Raw genomic sequence first — 21,239 nt, 5'->3', positions numbered from 1 at the left:
CCAGAAGATTCTTATCGCTCACCCTTGGCCCGAACTATATTAGAAGTGACCGGATACCAAATGATTCGTATCGCTCATAATATGCAAATGATGTGCGTATTCTTTTTCTAACAGGGTACTGACATATGATATTGACAGTTGACACCCAGTTATTGGTCGAAGTTGTTGTGCAGACGCGGGAATTTCCTGGAATTTCAGACGCAGCATAAATAAATATCTAACGTTGTTCTTTTCGTAACTGTAAAATCGTTGAGGCAGAGCACTGGTTGAGGTAGTCTGGTTTTTCTGTAATTATGTTCTGCCAATTGCCAAAGGCTGATATATTTTTTTTTATATTACATTATTTCTACCCTCGATATACCCTAACCTAACCAGAAGAAAACGTTTATCACTAGCTTGAGTGGGTGAACCGACTAAAATAAGGCGTCGATTTGAGAATCATGGGATTGAGTTCTTCCATCACAACACAGTTTTCCAAGTTGCCGCTAGATGGGGAATCATGCGACTCTCCCTCCTACGCAGTTCCCACCCTTTGTAACCACGATAATGACAACTGTCAATTCTCAATTCAAATAATTTTTTTAGTAACGCTTTTAGTAGAACTGCAAATCACTGAAATCAGTTATCAGGAAATAGTTCGAGCTACTACAAGGTGTCCTTCTCAAATTCCCACTAACTTATATCAAAGTTTAGTCGTCTTCTTCTAACATTGTCTCGAATAACTGGGAGGAAGTGGAGCAAGAGGTTAAAAACCTGGTAATTGAAACAAAGGGGAAAAAGGAAAACACTTTAATCGAAAAAGAAGTAAGCTGACACGTTGTATCGCCTTTCATAGGTTTATAACATTTAGTCGATATCTAAATATTCTTATCAGTGAATTTGTCTTACTTTGATGGAATTAAAATTACCCCTTTTTTTTTATCATTGCCTGAAATGTGGATCGACACTATAAACAAATATTAATAAGATTTCCTTTCTAGGATGTGAATCTTCATGATTTGGATACAACTCATACAAGCACTGTAGAAGCGGAAAAGCGCTTTAATGGTCCACTAACTTTGAAAGAATCATACTATTCAGTTTACATCATTGAAACAAAGTATTATTTTATAAAATTCTTCTATTTTTTTTTGGTATTCTAATACAGCTTTATTTCTAATAGGCCCACTGATAAGAAATGGAGAGGAGGGCTTTCCCCCGGCCTACTGGTTCAGTTTGGAGACGCTACATTGAGTTGGAATTACTGAGGCTCCAACTAGAGAACAAGTATCCTGAAGCAATTATCCCACCTCTCCTGGAAAATAATTGCGTCATTATCTCGCCTAAGTCAAAGCAGTGATAATATTGATCCTCTATTTGTTGATTGCAGAAGAGTAGGATTGGAGGTATTTCATCTGATTTTATTAAAAAACAATATTTGTGTGTCATTATGCAATTACCTAGAACTTCCTCTTACGTGTGGCCGCCCATCCCATTTGATGCCACGACCAAGTCTTGCTCAAGTTTCTTCAATCGGATCGCTAGTGGTCAGATCTCGACGTTAATGCAGATGGCGGGAAATATGTTCAGCAAGCAGAATTCAAACTGAAATCTATCAGCACCGCTTTGAGATTGTAAAGACACGATGATCACGTGAAAGAAATTCGCCTCTACAGTTCGGAACTACAGGTATTTTTGTGTCTGGAAAAGCCTATTGGGTGTCGTTGGTAATATAACTTTGGTTTACTGCTTTTAGTCAAGTTTGGGGAACCTGTTGAGGCTTCGCGTCCGTCTAGCCGATCGACTCTTTCCTATCCACAAGCTATGGTGATCCTCCTTGACATTTGGACGTCAGATTGGTCGGCTGAATACATCCCAACAATGCGGTCGCAGTGTTTATCTCATTCAAAGACATTCTGTATGCGCACGAGAAAAAAGCAAGTAAAATTACTTAGTTACGAAAAAATGTTTAATGAATAAATGAAAACATTTGGTGGAGATGCAGGGTATGGCCTTCCACTTGTGGTATTAAGGCACGGCAAATTGAATCCGCTCTGGAAAATGTGAACTTTATTTCCCTGATCCTGAATTCGTCCGTGAAATTGCTCATGTCATGTTGGCTTGAAGCTGGAAAACATGCAACGTAATTTGAAATGGAAAAATCAAACAGCGACAGAATTAAAATTGTTTACTGCTGGATACAATCAAGGTGGCGTTGCTTTCCGACTGCCGACAGGATGACAGCATCGTTCTAACCTCGACGCCCGAAGCTTCTTTTGGGACTGCAGTCCACTCTGGATGCGACTGACGACAGATGCAACGAAAGTGGAATAACCGATATCCTGAAAACGGTTGGTTATGTTTAATATCTGTTTGGCTCCTACAATTGAAATAAAGCACCTTTTTAGGTGGAGGGATCCAACTATTATCTCATTTCCCTTGATGCAATTTACCTGGCGGAAGGCGATTATGGTCGAGATCAACGACTGCACCGTTGACTATCACATCACCAAGAGAAAACTACGGGCAACTCAGCTCTCCCGGATCAGCACGGCAATCTATTTCGAGTTGATTGCCAAGTTCCACTCTACGAGTTAACTGTGTCGCTTTGACCCCACCACCTGCGAATGTCAACATTTATTTCACGCAAGGTAGGAAATAACATTTTGATTATTACCTAGTATAGTGGCTGGCAATATTTTCCCAGTAAGACAATTATTATCAGTACTACATCTGATAGGAAAAGCATTTCCAGTTTTTTGGCAGCCAAAGTTGTTTTTCAATTTTTCATAACCGAACTAGTCTACATGAGAAAAACGAGTCGTTATAAAGTCGTTACATTTAAACCATTTTGATCAAAAACTTTAAGTTGATCCGATTGGCTTTTGAGAAACAAATGACCACCTGTGCAGGTTCCATAGAAATATCCGAACCGTTTTGATCTTTGCAGCAGTTGTCAGTTTCTCTTATTCCCCGGTCTCTTTGTGAATGGCCTGCAGGTATTTTGATCTTGTCGAGGATACCGGAAAATCAAATTTGAACTACTTTCCCACCTTGTTTCTCCTTTTCCTTTACTCAGTTCGAACTTGTAACTGTGGTTGGTTTTTCCTGTTCGTTCCTGTTCCCTGTATTGGTCGCTGGCGTGTACCTGCTGGATTGCACAGTTTCATTTTCAGCCGCAGGTGGTTGCCCGTTTCCATGTCTAAATCAGGATGCCAATTATCCGATTTGTTTTTTCGTCCCCCGTCTCGTGCAGTTCCTCGGCAGCTGACACACATTTCGCAAGAGTCATGGTGCAATTCGGTTTGCGCAATGAGAGAAGGTATTTAGATATATTCAATCCGATCAGATCTGACCCTGAACGGATTTAATCCAAATAGCTTATCTTCCTCTCGAGTGGAAGCGTGGAAGGCAAGATGAGTAGGCTAGAAGAAGAACTAAACCAGAAGAGTACTCTGATTTACAATTTCGAAAAATTTCAAGATGGGAAATCAATCTTTGACGTGCGTTTCGATGGTTTCGACAGGTCGTTTTCTTTTCTTAGTTTAGTTGTTATTTTTTAAAGATCAGATACAAATAAAAACTCGACGGTATACAACAGGTGAAAACATGGAACCCTTCTCTTCCAACCTTTTTCACGCAAGGGATTGCCTATGTAGGCCTATAGAGAAAGTTGAACGCTGCTGTTTCATCCAGGCCTCCAGTCCGTTCACTGTTTTCAATAAAATTTTTTTTTTTTTTTCCTTTTTGTCTTGTAGTTTTGTTTGTCCATATTTATATTCCGCATCAGTCAATCCAAAATTAATGTTTCTTTCGGAGGTCTCTTTCGAGTTTCGACTTGAATTATTCATGCAAGTCAGTAATATACAGGTAGTCGGGACAAGTTATTTTCCGGTCACTTGTTAACGTGAGATTACATGATGTAAAGATTTTGGAAAAAACGTCAATCAATCAAAGGCAGTACCCACTATACCCAGTAGAAGAGAGAGAACCGCGTCATTTTCAAAATGTGTGATTTGAATAGTGATTTTGGAAAAAAGAATGATAAAGAAACAAAATAAAATGAAATGAAATCTGACGACATCAGCATATTAATAATAAGGTTGGCGTTTTCGTTGTTTTAGTTGTTGGAGCTGTTGACTGATGGACGTATATTTTTGGATATTTTTTCGGATATTTTTTCGGATATTTTTGGGATGGGTTTTTCTTAAAAGGTTAAACAGGAGTTGTTTTTTTTTTTTCCAAAAGAATTTTGAACCTGTTCTGATGCGTTCTAAAAAAACATGAACCGTCACGCATGACCCATGGCCATGGGTCATGAAATATCGAAATCAAAATTTTTTTAAAAATTATTTTAATAAATTATTTTAATAAATTATTTTCTGCTTAAAAGATGCGTACTGTATAGCACTAATAAGGCTCAAAAGTCGTTTGTTTTTAAAATCAATTACATTTTTTTTACAGTTATCACTCAAGGCAGCGTATAACTATTGCAATTTTCCATGAAAATTGAGACGGTACGTCTCCGATGAACAACTGCTGTCGGCCAAATGATCTGAACTGGTGTTGTTGATTCCAGAACCAGATATTGTAATCTGAAATTTTAAACAAAATTATAGTGCTGCCTTTGTTTTTCTTAGGATTGATGTTAAGCTATGGCTATATTGGGCAAGCCCCCAAAAAAGTCTGAACCTGGGGGAATAGTAAAGAAAGGGCGTTTATCACCCATAAGGAGGTGTATAATTTTCTGTTCAATTTTGTGTTGTTTCTGCTGTGAAAAGGCTGGGTTCAATGAAGTCTCCACACAATATAAAGACCGAGACAATGGAATCACCTGCACAATCCATTGTAAACTAAAGTCTTCATCGAGTAACAGTTACCTCTTTATTGCACTCCATCCGCATCATATGGACGAACCTGAATTTTAAAATCATCGCTTTAAAGTGGTGTGCCAGGAGGATTACCAGTAGTTATAATAGTTACGTGTTAGACCTATACATTACTAGGATTTAATTACAGAAATCTCCACATCATGGAAAAAGGTAACACCCCCAAATTGTTGTCCCCGTTTCGGACGTTCAAATCAATTTGGAGCTCTAAAACTATATTTTGAAATGTGTTGTTGATAGTTAATTCACCGACGATTTTGCAATGGAAGTTGATGAGCTTATCCGGCGGACACCTTGTGGATCTCCACGTCGATTGCGGATTCAAGTCCAAATATTTCCCGGTTGACAGCGTCTTGAGGTTTAACCTGGTGGAGGATCTCCTTCTCTGGAGACAAGGATACAGTTCACATTTGGTACATGTCAAGAAGCTGCACAATCATTTGAAAATGTCAACTCTCGATAATCTCTGTGAATAGGAAGAAAGCTTATTGAAAGTGTTGAAGCCGGAGGATATGATGAATATTGACACCATGATCTCTGGCATTTTGGTTTGTTTGTTTTCGAAAAGTTTCGCCATTCTGGAACACTTTCGCAATTTCGAAGAAACGTTTGAAAAGTCCGCCATCATTTCGATGATTTTGAGTATGACATTAAATAATCCGTTTTTTTTTTTTTTTTTTTTTTTCAATTGTTTGCTTATACATTTTGATTTGATGATTAACAGGAACTGTAGCGAGAAAACACGGCCGCTATTTAGACGTCATTTCGTGTACATTACTCATGAAAAACTGGTTTTACCCTAATACAAGTTAGTTGGGAAACTGTTCTCATTATAAAAACGATTTTTCTAATTCTTTTCTCAACAGAAATGTTTTAAAAAAAACTGAGAGATGAAGAGATGAACAAAGTTCAGAAGAGTTTTTTTTACATGGTTTTAACGGATCAAAGCGTCACGCCACCCATCTTGCGTTTGAGAAAATGAATGGAATTTCGTGGAATTTGCGAATCGTCGTCACGTCGGACGGATTTGACGAAATCGACTCCATCACGAAAGAGTGCCATATAGTTGATTAGGTTGGAGAAATTGGACGCCGACTTCATTAGGCGAGTATTAATGATATTAATTCTCGCGGTCGTATATGCTGTGAAAACACGAAATGAGAAGACGCAAAGTTATTCTGATAGTTTATTCATATACTTTTCATTTGTTTTGTTTTATTTCAGGTTAGCCTCTATTTTCTTTAGCTGCAGGAATAAATAAAATATTGAAAATATAGGGGCGGGTGCGTAATTAGTATCCCTCCAAAGTTCCGCAGCTCACGGAACCCCTATAGGCGCCCACCCGTGCGCTCCCTATAGAATCTAGAAACGAGATCCAGTTAGGTATGTTTCTTGTTTTGTTTCTTGTTTTTTCCGTGCTACAAGGTGACCAAAACCACCAAAACTGTCTTACCGTACTAATCGGTGCTGTTATTTAGTTGAAATTATTATAGGGGTTACGTATGTTTCGAAATTACTATTCAGGTTACATATTTGAAACGTGCCGCCGGCGTCACGCGCGGTTCCCTCTCTTCTACTATATATAGTAGAAGGCGGTAATCAGTATACTGATTACCGTTTTTGACTTGGTTGACTTTTCCTAAAGTCATTGTAAAGCATTTCATGGAAAATCGCGTTAATAAGTGACCGGAAAGAAAATGTCCCGACTCACTTCTGACTAAAGCATGAATAATTCAAGTCGAAAGAACATTAATATCGGGTCAACTGATGCGGAATAAAAGTATGACAAACAAATCTAGCCAAGAAATTCGAAGAAAAACGAAGTGAAATGGTGTTGTTTTCATCCTGGGGGAATTCAGTTAACTAGGCTGAATCACCGAAGGTTTAGGGGGGGGGGGTCTTTAGTGCACAAGTATTCAAGAAGGCAGAGTTGGCTCCTCCTATACTGCGAGGCACCTGAATAAGACCTGCCTCGAATAAGACTTAATTCACGGAATATTGATTTAAATTTCATCAAACAAGCTCTTCTTGAAAATGCCAAACAATGTGGCTTTGAGTTTCTTTTTTTAGCTATGAAAATATATGTGCCATATATGGCACCGTGCACACGTATATAGTAGCCTACAAGGAAAAGCAGGGAAATATCCAGGAAAAGTTAATAGCTATACAGGTGTTATTAAAACTTGAGAGCAATAATTGTTGGGAATCTATCCTGGATCCTTCTTTGATCCTATAGAATCCCATAGAATCCTATAATAGAATAACTTCGCAATCCAGATCCCGTACGCACTTTCGCCATTGAAGGGTTTTTCACATCTCGTTTGTACAATTTCTCAAGGGATTTTAAAGAGAAGGTAGTTATGATCCTATGGTAAGACTAAGAGTGGAACGAGGATGATTTTTGTTATTTGTGACTAAGTAATTGGAGATTGCAACTCAAAAATTCTAGGTGGGATCTAAATATGTGTAAATCTCAAATGTCTTTCGATTATTAGGTTAGGTTTTTTTCTCTGTTTTTTGTAACCTGTAATAACATCGCGCTGGAAGAGCAGCAGACGACGGCGGTTAACCCGCTTCTCTTACCTTTTTTTCACGCAAGTGAACGACATCTAGTGCCGACTATTTCTTTACTTTACCTTACTATACCGCGGTTCTGAAAGGTGAACGCAGGTGGCGCAGTGATCGCAGTATTTGAAATTCAGACTTTGCTTAAAACCGCTTAAAACAAAACAAAACAAAACAAAACAAAAAAAAAACGATTGTCACGATGAAACGGAGCGTGAGCCTTCAATCATTCCTGTGGTGTGATATCAGCACTCTTAAATTACTGTTAATTACTAACTATTAATTCTAAATCCCGAAATTATTTCTTTATTCCCCCTTCCCCAAGATAAAGGAAATATTCTCGTAGGCCTATGCTGCTTTATCTTTTAATTTATGATACATTTTTGGCTGCTACAATCAAATATGGGAAAGCAATTTCTGAAAGATCTATAACTGTGTTGTATCATTCCCCCAAATGCAATTTAGTGAATTTACCTGGTGGAAAGCCATTCGTTCCGAGTAGAATGTGTAGGAAGGAAATCAGTGATTGGCGATCGACCTTTCCGAATCCTTTGTTCTTATTTAAAAAGATTTTCACGTGATCTCGTTAGGTCTCTTATTTTGTTGTTGTCTGTTGTCTGATTTCGTTGCAGTAATGGGTATTTTTTAAACTTGGCGGGTGAATGGAACAAGAATAATTTTATCTGGCAGCGGTGCCGATGGCTGCACGAATATAACAGGTAAAATCACAACATTTCCGAGTCCGATAAATGTCTAATCGCGTCTCGTGTGTGTCTCGCCATACAAACAATCACTTTCATTTGATAATGGATCGAATTAAAAAAAAATTTCTCGATAGATTTCTTTTCACAAAATTTCAGAGAAAAAACATAGAATTTACAGAAAAATTCTGAAAAATTAGGATGGCATTTAGCAAAAAGTCCGACTTAACAATAGGCCCTGAATTTTTCATTTAGGACAGTTTTCAACTGGCTTACGACTATCCCTTCGCGGCGAGCTGATCAAAGCTTGCTTTTCTATCTGTTTTTTTGTTTTTTTCTAATTTTTAAGACCAAAAAGTCAAAAGCATTTCCTTCTTGTGTAAAAGATCACCCTCCTTTCAATCACTGGTTTGTGATTTTTTATTTTTATTTTTGATTCACTGATTAGTTTTCACATTTCCGCGATGATTTCTTTTCACATTATAGTGCACCGTGTCTTGTATAGCGTTTTAACTAGCACGTCCCTTAGCATCCCTTTAGTTCTTTATTATGCCTTTTTAATTGAATGATTACTTTTTTGCACTTATTTGCACTGAACGAGATGAAAAAAACGCTTACTGTTATTACGGATATCTAACCTGAGAATTCAGTAACAATCGTAGATATGAGAATAATTATATCCATTATAGTTTGTGATGGGGACATAAATTACGCATAGGACACGATAACATTCACATGATTCGTGAGTCGTGACCGATACAATTTAAGAAGGTGCAATAGGCCTTGGCTAAAGTAAAAAATGTACATACTCAAAGCAAAATGCAATAGCCGTCGCTAGATGGGGTTATTAACACTGACAGGGCAATAGCCCTCTATGGCTAACCTGCATTTATTTCCAGGAATAGGTTCATATTCGTAACACGCTACGGCTTCTCGTCAACGCTCTGGGAGCGCGTTACGAATATGAACCTATTCCTAGAAATAAATGCAGGTTTCTCGGCTTCTCGTTTCGAGTTCAGTAGAATAACTGTACTTTTATGTATGGTGCTGAACAGTTATTCTACAGAACTCGAGACGAGAAGCCGAGAAACCTGCATTTATTTCTAGGAATAGGTTCATATTCGTAACGCGCTAGTCCTAGAGCGTTGACGAGAAGCCGTAGCGCGTTACGAATATGAACTAGTTCGCACGGCGCTGTATAAAAAATGTTATTAGGCCTACGTCCCCCAAAGCCACAAACCATTCTTACTGACCATCCCATTTCCTTATTGAGATTCAAATCATTCTTAGTAAGGCTAAGTCGCATGCTTTAAAAACAGGACACAGCGAGTAAACTAGCTGCATTTCTATCTTGAAATAATATCATGTGTCGTGTCGCCCCGACAACGGGGACAACGCATTCAAGTCCTAGACCTCTAAGTAGTCAGAAGCGCAAGTGCGTCTCATCCATTTGATCATTCTCTATATCTAAGTAATCCTGCTCGTATTTAGTGTCATAGACATAATGAAACGACTGAGCACGAATTTCAATCTTGCTATTTTCGTTCTCTTCTTGCGACTTTGGCTGCCATTGACAGCAGCATTACCGATTTCTGCTACAAAGAAGTTGAAATTGATCGCTTCGAGGAAGGAAGCACCATACATAAATGTACAGTTATTCTACGAATTTCGAGACGAGAAGCCGAGAAACCTTTATTTTTTTCCAGGAATAATATCTTGGATGATAACGCTCCAAATGAAATATTTAAATAATTTTGAAATGCAGATAGGGAAAATGTTCAAAAACCAACGATTGTTTATATGGTCGGTTCATGCATATTTAACAGAAATAACTGTTCAGCACCATACATAAATGTATAGTTTTAAACCTTATCCCTGAGGCTAAGGCTTTAGCCTGCCGAGGCCCTTAACAGGGTTCCCGCAGACCTCAAATTCGAAGAAATGGAATACCCCTGTTATTCGCCCAGCATTTTAGCTGATCCGGACGGCGAAACATCTCTGCTGGACAAGAATGATAGAATGCTAATAGGGTCTATTCTACTGAACTCGAGACGAGAAGCCGAGCAATGTTATTACGTCCCCCGAAGTCACAAACCATTCTTACTGACCGTCCCATTTCCTTATTGAGATTCAAATCATCCTTAGTAAGCCTAAGTCCAACGCTTTGAAAACAGGACACAGCGAGTTAACTTGCTGCATTTCTATCTTGAAATAATATTATAGGGGCGACAACGGGGACCACTCATTCAAGTCCTAGATCCCGAACTAGTAAGAAGCGCAAACGTGCGTCTCATCCATTTGATCATTCTCTATATCTAAGTAATCCTGCTAGTAGTGTCATAGACATAATGAAACGATTGAGCACGAATTTCAATCTTGCTATTTTCGTCCTCTTCTTGCTGCGACTTTGGCTGCCATCGACAGAAGCATTACCGATTTCTGCTACAAAGAAGTTGAAAAAATTGGATCGCTTCGAGGAAGTTGGCGACAGAACACCGGTCAAGACTTTTACTAGTTCCATGTTTGAACACTGGAGCCCTGAGAAATCTTTATCAAAAGACTCATCAGGTATAAAGTATAATACAACTCTGTTTTCTGTTTTTGTCAACTTAAAAGCTTTTTCACTTGTCTGATTACAGCTTCCAGCTGGAATTATCAAGGTAATACGAAATTATTTGTTTTCCCATAAGAACATGCTTTGAGACCGAGGAACTGTGGGAATGATATGCATGTAAAAATTCGAAAACTGTAATCAATTTGAATTTTTCAAAGATACCAACGCTTGGGCGAACTTGCCAAATTCAGCGTGCGGTGCTAAACAGCAATCTCCAATTGACATCCGACCAAGATTGAGTGAAAAGAAGGCGTTCTCAAAACTATCGTTTGAAAACTACGGCAACATTGACAAGATGGGATTAGTTAATAGTGGATCTTCCGGTTTGTTAATTTTTTTAAAATCAAAAACAGTTTCATACGTATGGTGGGACACAGGCAACACAGCAAATCGCGACACGAGAATCTACCAAAACCAGATAGATTTCAATAAATGGTTCGGGATTTGACATTTAGTTTAGTTGGGATTTGACAGTTGGGGATTTGCATCGGACGCCTTTCCCTGTATTAATTTCGTTCATTTTTTATAACGACATATATTTTTATACAGTGGTGTACACCTTGCCAAGTACTTTTCCTAAGAACAGAGTGCCATCCATCAGTGGCGGTGGGTTGAACGACGTATACAACTTCATTCAGTTCCACTTACACTGGGGGGCCAACTCAGCTAAAGGCAGTGAACATTTAATGAATTCTAAAAGGTTAGTAGAGTATATACTTGCGTATTACTATTGTTATACTCTAACTTAATCATTTATTTCAATCATATTTATTTGCGGATTGGCGGATTCTTATTTCTCACTCCCTTAGCTATCCAGCTGAGCTGCATTTGGTCCATTACAACACCAAATATGGATCCTTTGCTGAAGCAACGAAGCATTCTGACGGACTGGCGGTCTTGGGGATTTTCATATCGGTTTAATTAATATTCCTGCCTACCCTACCTATTATCGAATTGTAATATTTACGTTTGTCAAACGAAATAGGTAGGGCCCAACGATAATGAGTTTTTTCAGCCGCTTGTTGGACAGCTAGACGAGGTTATCACGGCTCAATCAGAAACCATTTTAACGAACTTGGTTCCGTTCAAAAATCTGCTGCCCAAACAAACCACGTCATTTTATCGCTACAGTGGCTCGCTGACTACTCCCATCTGCAACGAGATCGTAATTTGGACGGTTTTTGACAACCCGATTCAGATTTCTGAGAAACAGGTGTGATAGAGACTTACCTTTAACAGCACCGCACAGATTGAAACCTGACATTTGCATGTTTTTCGTCACAGTTGGCTAAATTCAGGAAACTTGAAGATAATACAGCCAAGAGCCTAGTGGATAATTTCCGGCCTGCACAGCAGTTGAACGGCCGGATTAAATTTTATCGGTCTTTCACCGGATGCGAAATCCCTCGATCGTGGCCCATCACTTCGACACCATTCCTGGATGCGTTCACATGGACCACTTGCCTAATCAATTTTACCTTCTCGCCGTGGCAGTAAACAAAACGAACATTTTTATCGATATTAGAGCACACCGTCTTATAGATGAGGCGTATAGATTGCCATTATTTAAAAAAGAAATTATAAACTTATAACTTATATATGTATGGAATCTTCTAGCTCATTCAATAAATAGAACATCACATTTTGGTCTTTTATTGTTTTATAGAAAAAAGTACGGACTACCGACGCTGTATTCCAGTATATAAGAAGAAACTCCCTGTCACATGATTAAATTTTTGTTAATTTTCTTGCTAAGGACTTTAGAAAATTTGAATATTATCCAACCATTTAAAAAAAATTGCTGATTTCACCGATTAATAGAAAGTGAAACGCATTTAATTCAGGGCAGGGAAATCGGTTAACCCATGCGTAGGCCTACCTTTGGTCCAAGTGTTATAATAATATTTTTTAAATTATTATTTGAATGGCGAGGTGCATTCAGTGAATAATCACAGACACGATTTGTCCTGGGGAATGTCTTTGAGGTAGAAAGATGTTGAATTGACCGAGTTGAGAAACAAATTCACTAATATCTGTCGGTGAAACTTGCGCACGGTTTGGTAACTTTCCAACACAAATAGATCAGTTAATACTTTTATTAATTGACAAAGCCACACTGATATTTATATTTCTATTGATAAGTGATAACTGCCAAACGATAGTTGGAAGAACGTCAAGCGTTGACAAGTGAAAACTAGTCCGCAAACAACAAACGGGTGATCACCCGTCCATATAAAAAAAAAATGTGGAACTTGCCGCCGGGGGATTTTAGGAGGATAGTTTCCCAGCTGCGAGTGATGTCAATGCCCGGCAGAAATCGTCGATCAAGTGTGCGACCGTTGATCAAGTTCCCGGAATCATCAAGGGTACAGCCTATCATCGAGGAACTGAGATCGCGGTGGCTGTCGATCAAGTGTTTCTGCCGGGACATTTCAATTGTCATATTATGTACTACAGGCCTATATAGGCCTACTTTGATTACTTTCTCTCAAGTCTCTAGGTTAAACGGATATAGGCCAAAGATGAAAATTCTCCATATTTTTCCTTTTTCTTGCAACTTGGTTTTACCCTTTTAATTTTTCATATAATTGACCTACACCCTCGGGCAATAAAAAGAGAGGGAAGGGAACACGCCAACCAATCTTCGAGGAACTTTTCTACTCGTGACTTTGTACGCATCTGCGTGCGTGAAACTGGTTAGTTTTGTTTTGTTTTTGTTTTGTCGATCGTAAGAATTTTTGGAACGAGTTCGAACCAACAAGTTACAGAGTCTACGTGACGAGTAAACTTTAAAACGAATCTCTCTTCCACAAATAGCCAAATAAAGATTTATTATAGTCTGAACACATGTACAATACAATACCGGCTTGACACACATGCTCCTTTTTTGGCAATTAAAGTATTTAAATCGTACCGTCGTAAATTCAGGTACAATGTTCTACTGCTACAGGTATTTCAGCTTGACATTAGCACAATTAAGGGCTCAAACGAGCGTGGCGGAAGCAGAAGCAGGGTGTACACATTGCGAAATGGATCAACTCAATTCTCCCTCGATTTTGAAAATTGAAGGCGCCTTTTAGTGACATTCGCCCCACTTAATTTTACAGCCGAGGGAGATGTTGCAATGGGCGACCGAAGTTCCGCATTCGTTGTAAAGGGAACAGCACAAGCCCGGCGCACACGATCCACTTGCCGGCCCGCATTCGTCGGCCCGTGCTTGACGAAAAACAGGATTCCAAACGCCGTTTCCATTAGGTCGAGCCTCTGTAATTAAAAAAAGAAAACAAAACCTTTTTTAAAATTTATTCTATCAACGTTAGAAGGCGGATGAAAACATGTGCGCGTCGTCATACATTTTGAACGATTAACTTGATATAAAGGAACAGTCTGATTGGGACTGTAAATAATATAAAAAGAAGACGCAATTTTGGTTTTACCTGTGGAGATGATGGCAGAGAACGTCAACAGCAAAATAACTGCAGTAACAGCTGGCTTCATTGTTTGTGGGTTTTGGAGCTGTTGAACTTACAGTGTGCGTAGAAATAGAACTGAACTGATTCCCTAGCTGATCAGAAGGTTTTATACACAAGCGGCCACTTTTGTACCATCCCATGGTTTCTGGGCAAATTGAAAAGCAGCCAATCAGGTGGCACCTGCTTGTAAGAACCGGTTGTTGTCGATCTATCGAGTTTCTGATCAAAATATGTTAAAAGTGCATGAACTAACGGAGACGAAAACAATTATTGCTAAGTTTGTTGCTAACATACCCTCTGGCATTTTGTCAAGTCTGTCTTAAGTCCAACTGCAAATCAGGTTCTTGCAACTCGACAGTTGTACTAAAAAAAAGCAAACTATTGCTCAAATAGCCAATTTTGAAGCCAATTACGGTCTGCGTCAATCAACTTTTTATTTTCGAAAAAGGGGGAGTCCCTTTTTTAAAAAAAGGATGTGAATGTGATCCGCTCAAAACTCACTTGTCCTCGAGGAATACTTTTTAAATGGCAATATCCTCTTGGAATTCAATTAAAAAAACTCACTGTGGGAATTCTAAAAAAAGGAAAGGAAAGATGCTATTTTTTACGTGTGCAGCTGCAATGCTAAATCACCTACTGTCATGTGCTAGGGTGTAGAGAGGGGACTTCAGTTCCTGGAACTTGTACGCTTGTAGTAATTCCATGTAGTGTTGTTTCTTTCCATCTGGCGGAACTGTGGTTAGTCATTCTATATACTACCTGAAACTTGGCTGATTTTATTACACTACTCCTTTTTTAAAAGTTGAGTTTTGGATTGAAATGCGCTCGTATTTTTCTAATGATCGTCCTTGACATCTGCGATTGCTCAGATTAAGATGCTGCAAAAAGAATAAAAAGGTTTTCATTCGTGTCGAGTTATCCGCCGCGGATTTCTGCACTCTAACCTTTTTTCTCCTACTTTCTTCCTACTTTTGGCTACTTTGTGGTAGCGAAATGAGCAGATCTACTTTTTGGTAGTCGTTGCTACCTTTTGGAAGTAACGTCTACCTTTTTGGAAAAGTAGTGAAAAAGTAGGGAAAAGTAGTGTATCTACTATTTGTCTACTTTTCTGAAAATTCCTAAAAAGTAGACAAATGGTAGGAGAATAACGACTACTTCTATCCTACCTTTAACACTACTTTATTACTACCATTAGGTAGGACTTCCTACTTTTATTTTAATAAATCGATACAAATAAATCGATTGACGAATTAATTATTTTAAAATATGTAAATAAAGAAATAGAAATTCTTCTCTTGTTTAAAAAAAGCAGACAAGCTTTTGATGTATTTCAATGGTTAAATAGGAAACACAACTTGGTTAGTTATAACACATAGGACGTCTAACAAATTGAGTGTAAGCAACCGAACGAGTTAAATGTTAAACATAATACACATGCACATGTGGCTGACACAAATGCGTAACAGTAATCTTCTTTCTTCCACATCCAAGTACGATTCATTCCGATCCATGTACGAATTAAATATTTTTCTTCCTTCAGCGCAGTCCTTTAGAATTGAAACCATTTCAAATGTATCCTGTAAAGTATTTAAACTGTATTAATAGAGATTTGACTTGAGAAGTTCTATTTTACATCGTTCCATACCTGTAACTGACCAACTTGTATTTGTTCACTCTGATTTGTTTCAGTCAAGGTGCTTTGTCTTGCATCTTCAATTTGGTTGACGCCTTTTTCTTGATTTTGTAACACTACTTGAATCGTTGAGGGTTGGTTGACATTTTCAACATTCAAATTAGTAACAATGATACTCTGTAGTTGAGTGAGCAATGTGATACAGCCTGTATTGCAAATAAAGTTGGGGACTTTCACGTTGAGTCTGTAACTGAAAATATAAATGAAATGTTAGCATGTATGTTAATTATTTTAAATAACACAAATTACTTACACGGAGAGAGAAGTGAAGTAGTGTGCTGAAGTAGATGACAAGCCAAAAACTTTCTACGATACTCTGTAGTTGAGTGAGCAATGTGATACAGCCTGTATTGCAAATAAAGTTGGGGACTTTCACGTTGAGTCTGTAACTGAAAATATAAATGAAATGTTAGCATGTATGTTAATTATTTGGATTTATATAAATAACACAAATTACTTACACGGAGAGAGAAGTGAAGTAGAAGTAGTGTGCTGAAGTAGATGACTAGCCAAAAACTTTCTACGATACTCTGTAGTTGAGTGAGCAATGTGATACAGCCTGTATTGCAAATAAAGTTGGAAACAGTTGGCAGTTGAGCGTCTGATCCTATTAATATATATAGTGCACTTCATACAGTTCCTGTGCAGTGTGTGCTCTGTGAAATAACTTAACAGAATAAGCCTTGGTACAATTTAAACAAAAACTTAACTTTCTCACCTCATTGATGAATAAATTAGATCATAAACGTGAAGTACGACCGTAACCGAGAAATAGAGGCCAAAAAAGTAAAATACTGTCAATAGCCTATGAATAGTAATTTTCTATCTGAAGTTTGACGAGCCGGGGCCATGCTCGTTTTGTCAATCAGACGACGCTTTGAATCAAATGAGGCATAGGCAATTTTCCATTGATTTATCCATAAACACAACATCAATGATTTTACTTGTAAAATAATAATTTTATTTCAAAAAGTAAATGACTATCAAGAATTTCGAGACACGAATATTGTAACATTATTTAAAAAATATATGAATTCATGAAATCCTGTTGGCAAAAATCTCCATAATTAATCTTCAGCCCACTCCATCTTAGAAATTTTTACAAGTCCAAGAAAAGTACTACTATTGTCTACCATAATCCAATGCTACTATTTGCCTACCAAAAGGTAGGCGAATGGTAGATCATCTACTTTTCTCCTACTATTTCAAAGTAGAATGAAATCCCTACTTTTTTCCTACTTTTCCGCCTCTACCATAAAAAGTAGGAAGAAAGTAGGAGAAAAAAGGTTAGAGTGTGCGTGAGGCTAGCATTGAGTGTGACGACGTGACGACTAACGTAAATGCGTGTAAATTTTACGATTCCAGATGTGGTCCTTTTGATTAATATTCATCGTATATAATTTAAATGTGCAAAGTGCCGTTGTAATGTTTATTATTTACACGATTAAATTGCTTCGGGTAATTGCACTTTCCAGTGTTACGTTTCAGCCTTCGTTTCTCAGAATATGCGGTCTCACAATAACTGGGTTTACAAGATGATTATTCAAAGTATAGTCGGTCTACTATTTCTAATTGCAAATTCCGAGAAAGAATCAAAATCCTTTCCATAGAAAAAGAAAAGTTTGTTTGGAATTCAAGACGAGTAATGGGCGTGGTTAAAATGAACTTCCAAAACCTTTTTCTTAATCAAAATCCAACCATGTACAAAAATAGACCTTCTGGTGCAAAATTTACTCACTGTCTAACCGCTGAAGCGAAACGAGTCATGCTATTAGTATTTTCCTGCACATGCACATGTGGTTGGAATTCACTGTTAAAACATTTCACGACTTTTTCGTGGTTGTAGCTCCCAAAAATTAATAGTCGGAGATTCGTGGTTGTTCAATACCAAAATTTCGTATAATAATCCACAACGAAAATTTTGGGGTTAATAATACTGAAAATATACTTGTCCGACGTGGGGATAGAACTTTTATCCTTACGAGTGCTAGCTCAGCACTCTAACCACTACACCATTCGTTACTTGAACTTAATGATTATTTTATTTTATACTATACTAACGTGCAAATAAGCAAAATATTTACAGTTTCCAATGCAAGCCTGGTACATCAGTTTTAATCAGTAGCAGTAAGTTTGAACTATCTTAGTAACTTATAAGCAGCGATTGCTTGCATCCTTTACTCCAAAATTTTTGGGGTTTCTACTTCGAATTTTTCGGGGTTTCCTGGTTTAGGGTAAAAAAACCCCAAAATTTAGGCCTCATACCAAAATTTCGGGGGTGTTCCGTTTTTTTCGTAGTTGGCAACCCCGAAAATTTAGTAACCGTTTTAACAGTGTTTACAGGAAAATTGAGCATACTTTTTAGTTGCTAGGCGAAAGGCTGTGGTAGAAATCCTTAAACTTGTCCAAGTTGTTTTTGGATGCGCGACGGTATCGATCGAAGATATATTTACACAAAACATCACTATTGAAATAAGATAGAAAAGCAAGCTTATCATCTCGCAACGAAGGGATAGTCGTGAGCCAGTTGAAAACTGTCTTAAATGACAAATTCAGGGCCTGTGATTAAGTCGGACTTATTCACAATTCACACTTTCCTTCACAGACTTTCTGGTCTTAAAACGGGATTTTTCCGTCACAGTTCAATATCCTTGCAAGTCATTTACGTTTAGTTTGCTCAACTCATATTTTCCTATTTTAACAAATAAAGTTCAATAATTGAATTTAAAAATAACCATCTGTTAGTTTAAAAACTGCAAAACTTAAATACAAATCTGGTTATTGCGTCATGGTTGGGTCATCAAAGATTGCGCCATCACGGCGATGCTATGGACATCTGGTGGGGATTTATTTGGGCGGCATATATTTGTAATATTTTTTTTCTCATGTTTAACCATACATTACGAATATATTTCAATAACAAATATTCGACGAAAAGGAAAGGAACACGTTTAGTAAATGACAAGCTTACACATGTAGTGGAAACTGGAATTTAAACCTAAGGTGAAAAAGTTGTAGTCGCCACCGCCAGATGCCACTAGTCGTAAAACAATTATTTTAACAGTTTTTCGTTAATTACGGGAAAACTAATTAAGTTAATGGAATTATTTTTGTTCTGGTCGCACCGCATATTTTTTGTTTAATTTTTAAGACCAAAAAGTCTAAAATCTGTCGTAAAACGCCCGAGCTATGGAGCGTTACATACATACAGACAGACAAAGTGACATGGCTTTTTTTTTCTGCGTATGCGATTAAGATAGAAAAGCAAGCTTATCAGCTCGCCGCGAAGGGATAGTCGTAAGCCAGTTGAAAACTGTCTTAAATGACAAATTCAGGGCCTATTGTTAAGTCGGACTTATTCACAATTCACTCTTTTATTTTTGGATTAAGTATTTTTATTCACAATTCACTCTTTTTCTTCACAGACTTTTTGGTCTTTAAACGGGATGTTTCTGACACAGTTAAATATCCTTGCAAGTTATTTACGTTTAGTTTGATCAACTCATATTTTCCAATTTTTACACATATAGTTCAACGAGCAACCTGAGCCCCGTTCAAATCCGGGGAACTTTTGTCTAGCGTAAAGTTGGACTCTTTTTCTATTCGCTTTCCTGTAGCTTAATCATCTGCCCGTAATAGATTTTATCGTGGGAAATCTGCCCAGTGACTATAGATTTCGTCATTACGGCGATGCTGACATCTGGTGGTGATGCTGGTTGTTGCGTCACCAAAGATTGCGTCATCACGGCGATGCTATAGACATCTGGTGGTGATTTGAGACTGACCAATCACAGCGATCGCATTGCGACATGAATAAGCTCCTCCCCCAAATGTCCGTGACAGACACAGGCTCCTCCCCCAAAATGTTCGTGACAGGCACAGGCTCCTCCCCAAAAAGCTTTTGGGGGAGGAGCCTGTGTTGACACATTGTTGACACAGACACAGGCTCCTCCCACAAAAGCTTGTTCTTTTATTATATATGGATAATTGAATTTTAAAATAACGATCTTTTAGTCAAATAACTACAAAACAAAAATGCAAATCTGGTTGTTGCGTCAAGGTAGGGTCATCAAAGATTGCGTCATCACGGCAATGCTATAGACATCTGGTGGTGATTTTTTAAATCTTAGAATGAAAAAGTTGTAGTCGCAACCGCCAGATGCCACTAGTCGTAAAACAATTATTTTAACAGTTTTTCATTAATTACAGGAGAACTAATTAAGTAAATGAAATTATTTTTGTTCTGGTCGCACCGCATATTTTTTGTGTAATTTTTAAGACCAAAAAGTCTGAAATGTGTCGTAAAACGCACGAGTTATGGAGCGTTACATACACACATACATACAAAGTGACATGGTTTTTATTTTTCTGCGTATGCGATTAAGATAGAAAAGCAAGCTTATCAGCTCGCCGCGAAGGGATAATCGTAAGCCAGTTGAAAACTGTCTTAAATTCCAAATTCAGGGCCTAAGATAGAAAAGCAAGCTTATCAGCTCGCCGCGAAGGGATAGTCGTAAGCCAGTTGAAAACTGTCTTAAATGACAAATTCAGGGCCTATGATTAAGTCGGACTTATTCACAATTCACGCTTTTTTCACAGACTTTTTGGTCTTAAAACGGGATTTTTCTGACACAGTTCAATATCCTTGCAAGTTATTTACGTTTGGTTTGATCAACTCATATTTTCCAATTTTTACACATAAAGTTCAATAATTGAATTTAAAAATAACCATCATTTAGTCAAATAACTACAAAACATAAATAACATCTGGTGGTGATTTTATAGGAAAGTGAAAAAGTTGTAGTCGCAACCGCCAGATGTCACTAGTCGTTAAGTAAATATTTTAGCAGTTTTTCATTAATTACAGGAGAACTAATCAAGTAAATAAAATTATTTTTGTTCTGGTCGCACCGCATATTATTTGTCTAGTTTTTAAGACCAAAAAGTCTGAAATGTGTCGTAAAACGCCCGAGCTATGGAGCGTTACATACATACATACATACATACAGACAAAGTGACATGGCTTTTTTTTTTCTGCGTATGCGATTATTAGCTTCGCCCTTCGGGCTCGCAATGATTAAGTCGGACTTATTCACAATTCACGCTTTTTTTCACAGACTTTTTGGTCTTAAAACGGGATTTTTCTGACACAGTTCAATATCCTTGCAAGTTATTTACGTTTGGTTTGATCAACTCATTTTTCCAATTTTTACACATAAAGTTCAATAATTGAATTTAAAAATAACCATCATTTAGTCAAATAACTACAAAACATAAATAACATCTGGTGGTGATTTTATGTGAAAGTGAAAAAGTTGTAGTCGC

At 37.7% G+C, this 21,239-nt stretch overlaps 1 protein-coding gene and 3 long non-coding RNA genes across 7 annotated transcripts; 1 reads left to right on the top strand and 3 right to left on the bottom strand.

Moving 5' to 3' along the window:
* Positions 1-748: 748 nt before the first annotated feature.
* LOC124338280 (carbonic anhydrase 2-like) lies at positions 749-12,378 on the top strand. 3 transcript variants are annotated; one of them, XM_046792405.1, is made up of 15 exons: positions 749-804; positions 981-1,099; positions 1,163-1,385; positions 1,444-1,668; positions 1,736-1,920; positions 1,985-2,122; positions 2,189-2,330; positions 2,388-2,630; positions 10,559-10,702; positions 10,774-10,794; positions 10,907-11,071; positions 11,298-11,448; positions 11,558-11,663; positions 11,734-11,961; positions 12,033-12,378. In XM_046792405.1, exons 9-15 carry the CDS (start codon positions 10,654-10,656, stop codon positions 12,243-12,245), a joined length of 933 nt encoding a protein of 310 aa, XP_046648361.1. In that variant the 5' UTR covers positions 749-804; positions 981-1,099; positions 1,163-1,385; positions 1,444-1,668; positions 1,736-1,920; positions 1,985-2,122; positions 2,189-2,330; positions 2,388-2,630; positions 10,559-10,653; the 3' UTR covers positions 12,246-12,378. The 3 variants fall into 3 exon arrangements, with proteins under 3 accessions (XP_046648361.1, XP_046648360.1, XP_046648359.1); XM_046792404.1 differs by having other exon boundaries at positions 751-1,099; XM_046792403.1 differs by lacking the exons at positions 749-804; positions 981-1,099; positions 1,163-1,385; ... (3 more) ...; positions 2,189-2,330; positions 2,388-2,630 and having other exon boundaries at positions 9,324-10,702.
* LOC124338441 lies at positions 5,205-17,838 on the bottom strand. The gene is made up of 3 exons (XR_006917840.1): positions 17,829-17,838; positions 17,620-17,629; positions 5,205-5,296 (listed from the first exon to the last, which is right to left on the bottom strand). It is a non-coding gene; the product is annotated as an uncharacterized LOC124338441 (long non-coding RNA).
* LOC124338364 lies at positions 13,563-14,536 on the bottom strand. Of its 2 annotated transcripts, XR_006917721.1 has the most exons (3): positions 14,516-14,536; positions 14,186-14,440; positions 13,563-14,012 (listed from the first exon to the last, which is right to left on the bottom strand). It is a non-coding gene; the product is annotated as an uncharacterized LOC124338364 (long non-coding RNA). The 2 variants fall into 2 exon arrangements; XR_006917720.1 differs by lacking the exon at positions 14,516-14,536 and having other exon boundaries at positions 14,186-14,508.
* LOC124338415 lies at positions 15,515-16,810 on the bottom strand. Its single transcript, XR_006917810.1, has 5 exons — positions 16,633-16,810; positions 16,376-16,570; positions 16,168-16,303; positions 15,867-16,104; positions 15,515-15,798 (listed from the first exon to the last, which is right to left on the bottom strand). It is a non-coding gene; the product is annotated as an uncharacterized LOC124338415 (long non-coding RNA).
* Positions 17,839-21,239: the final 3,401 nt, after the last annotated feature.

The sequence above is a fragment of the Daphnia pulicaria genome, chromosome 4 (assembly GCF_021234035.1).
Source record: "Daphnia pulicaria isolate SC F1-1A chromosome 4, SC_F0-13Bv2, whole genome shotgun sequence".
NCBI classification, from domain to species: domain Eukaryota; kingdom Metazoa; phylum Arthropoda; class Branchiopoda; order Diplostraca; family Daphniidae; genus Daphnia; species Daphnia pulicaria.
Note: the sequence above shows the minus strand (reverse complement) of the source record. Positions and strands in the feature narration are given on the sequence as shown.

Coding starts and splice junctions, on each gene's coding strand:
- LOC124338280 (XM_046792403.1), top strand. CDS start 10,483: ATGAAACGATTGAGCACGAATTTCAATCTTGCTATTTTCGTCCTCTTC. Junction 11,072..11,297: donor AGTTAATAGTGGATCTTCCG/GTTTGTTAATTT, acceptor ATTTTTATACAG/TGGTGTACACCTTGCCAAGT. Junction 11,664..11,733: donor TCTTGGGGATTTTCATATCG/GTTTAATTAATA, acceptor CAAACGAAATAG/GTAGGGCCCAACGATAATGA.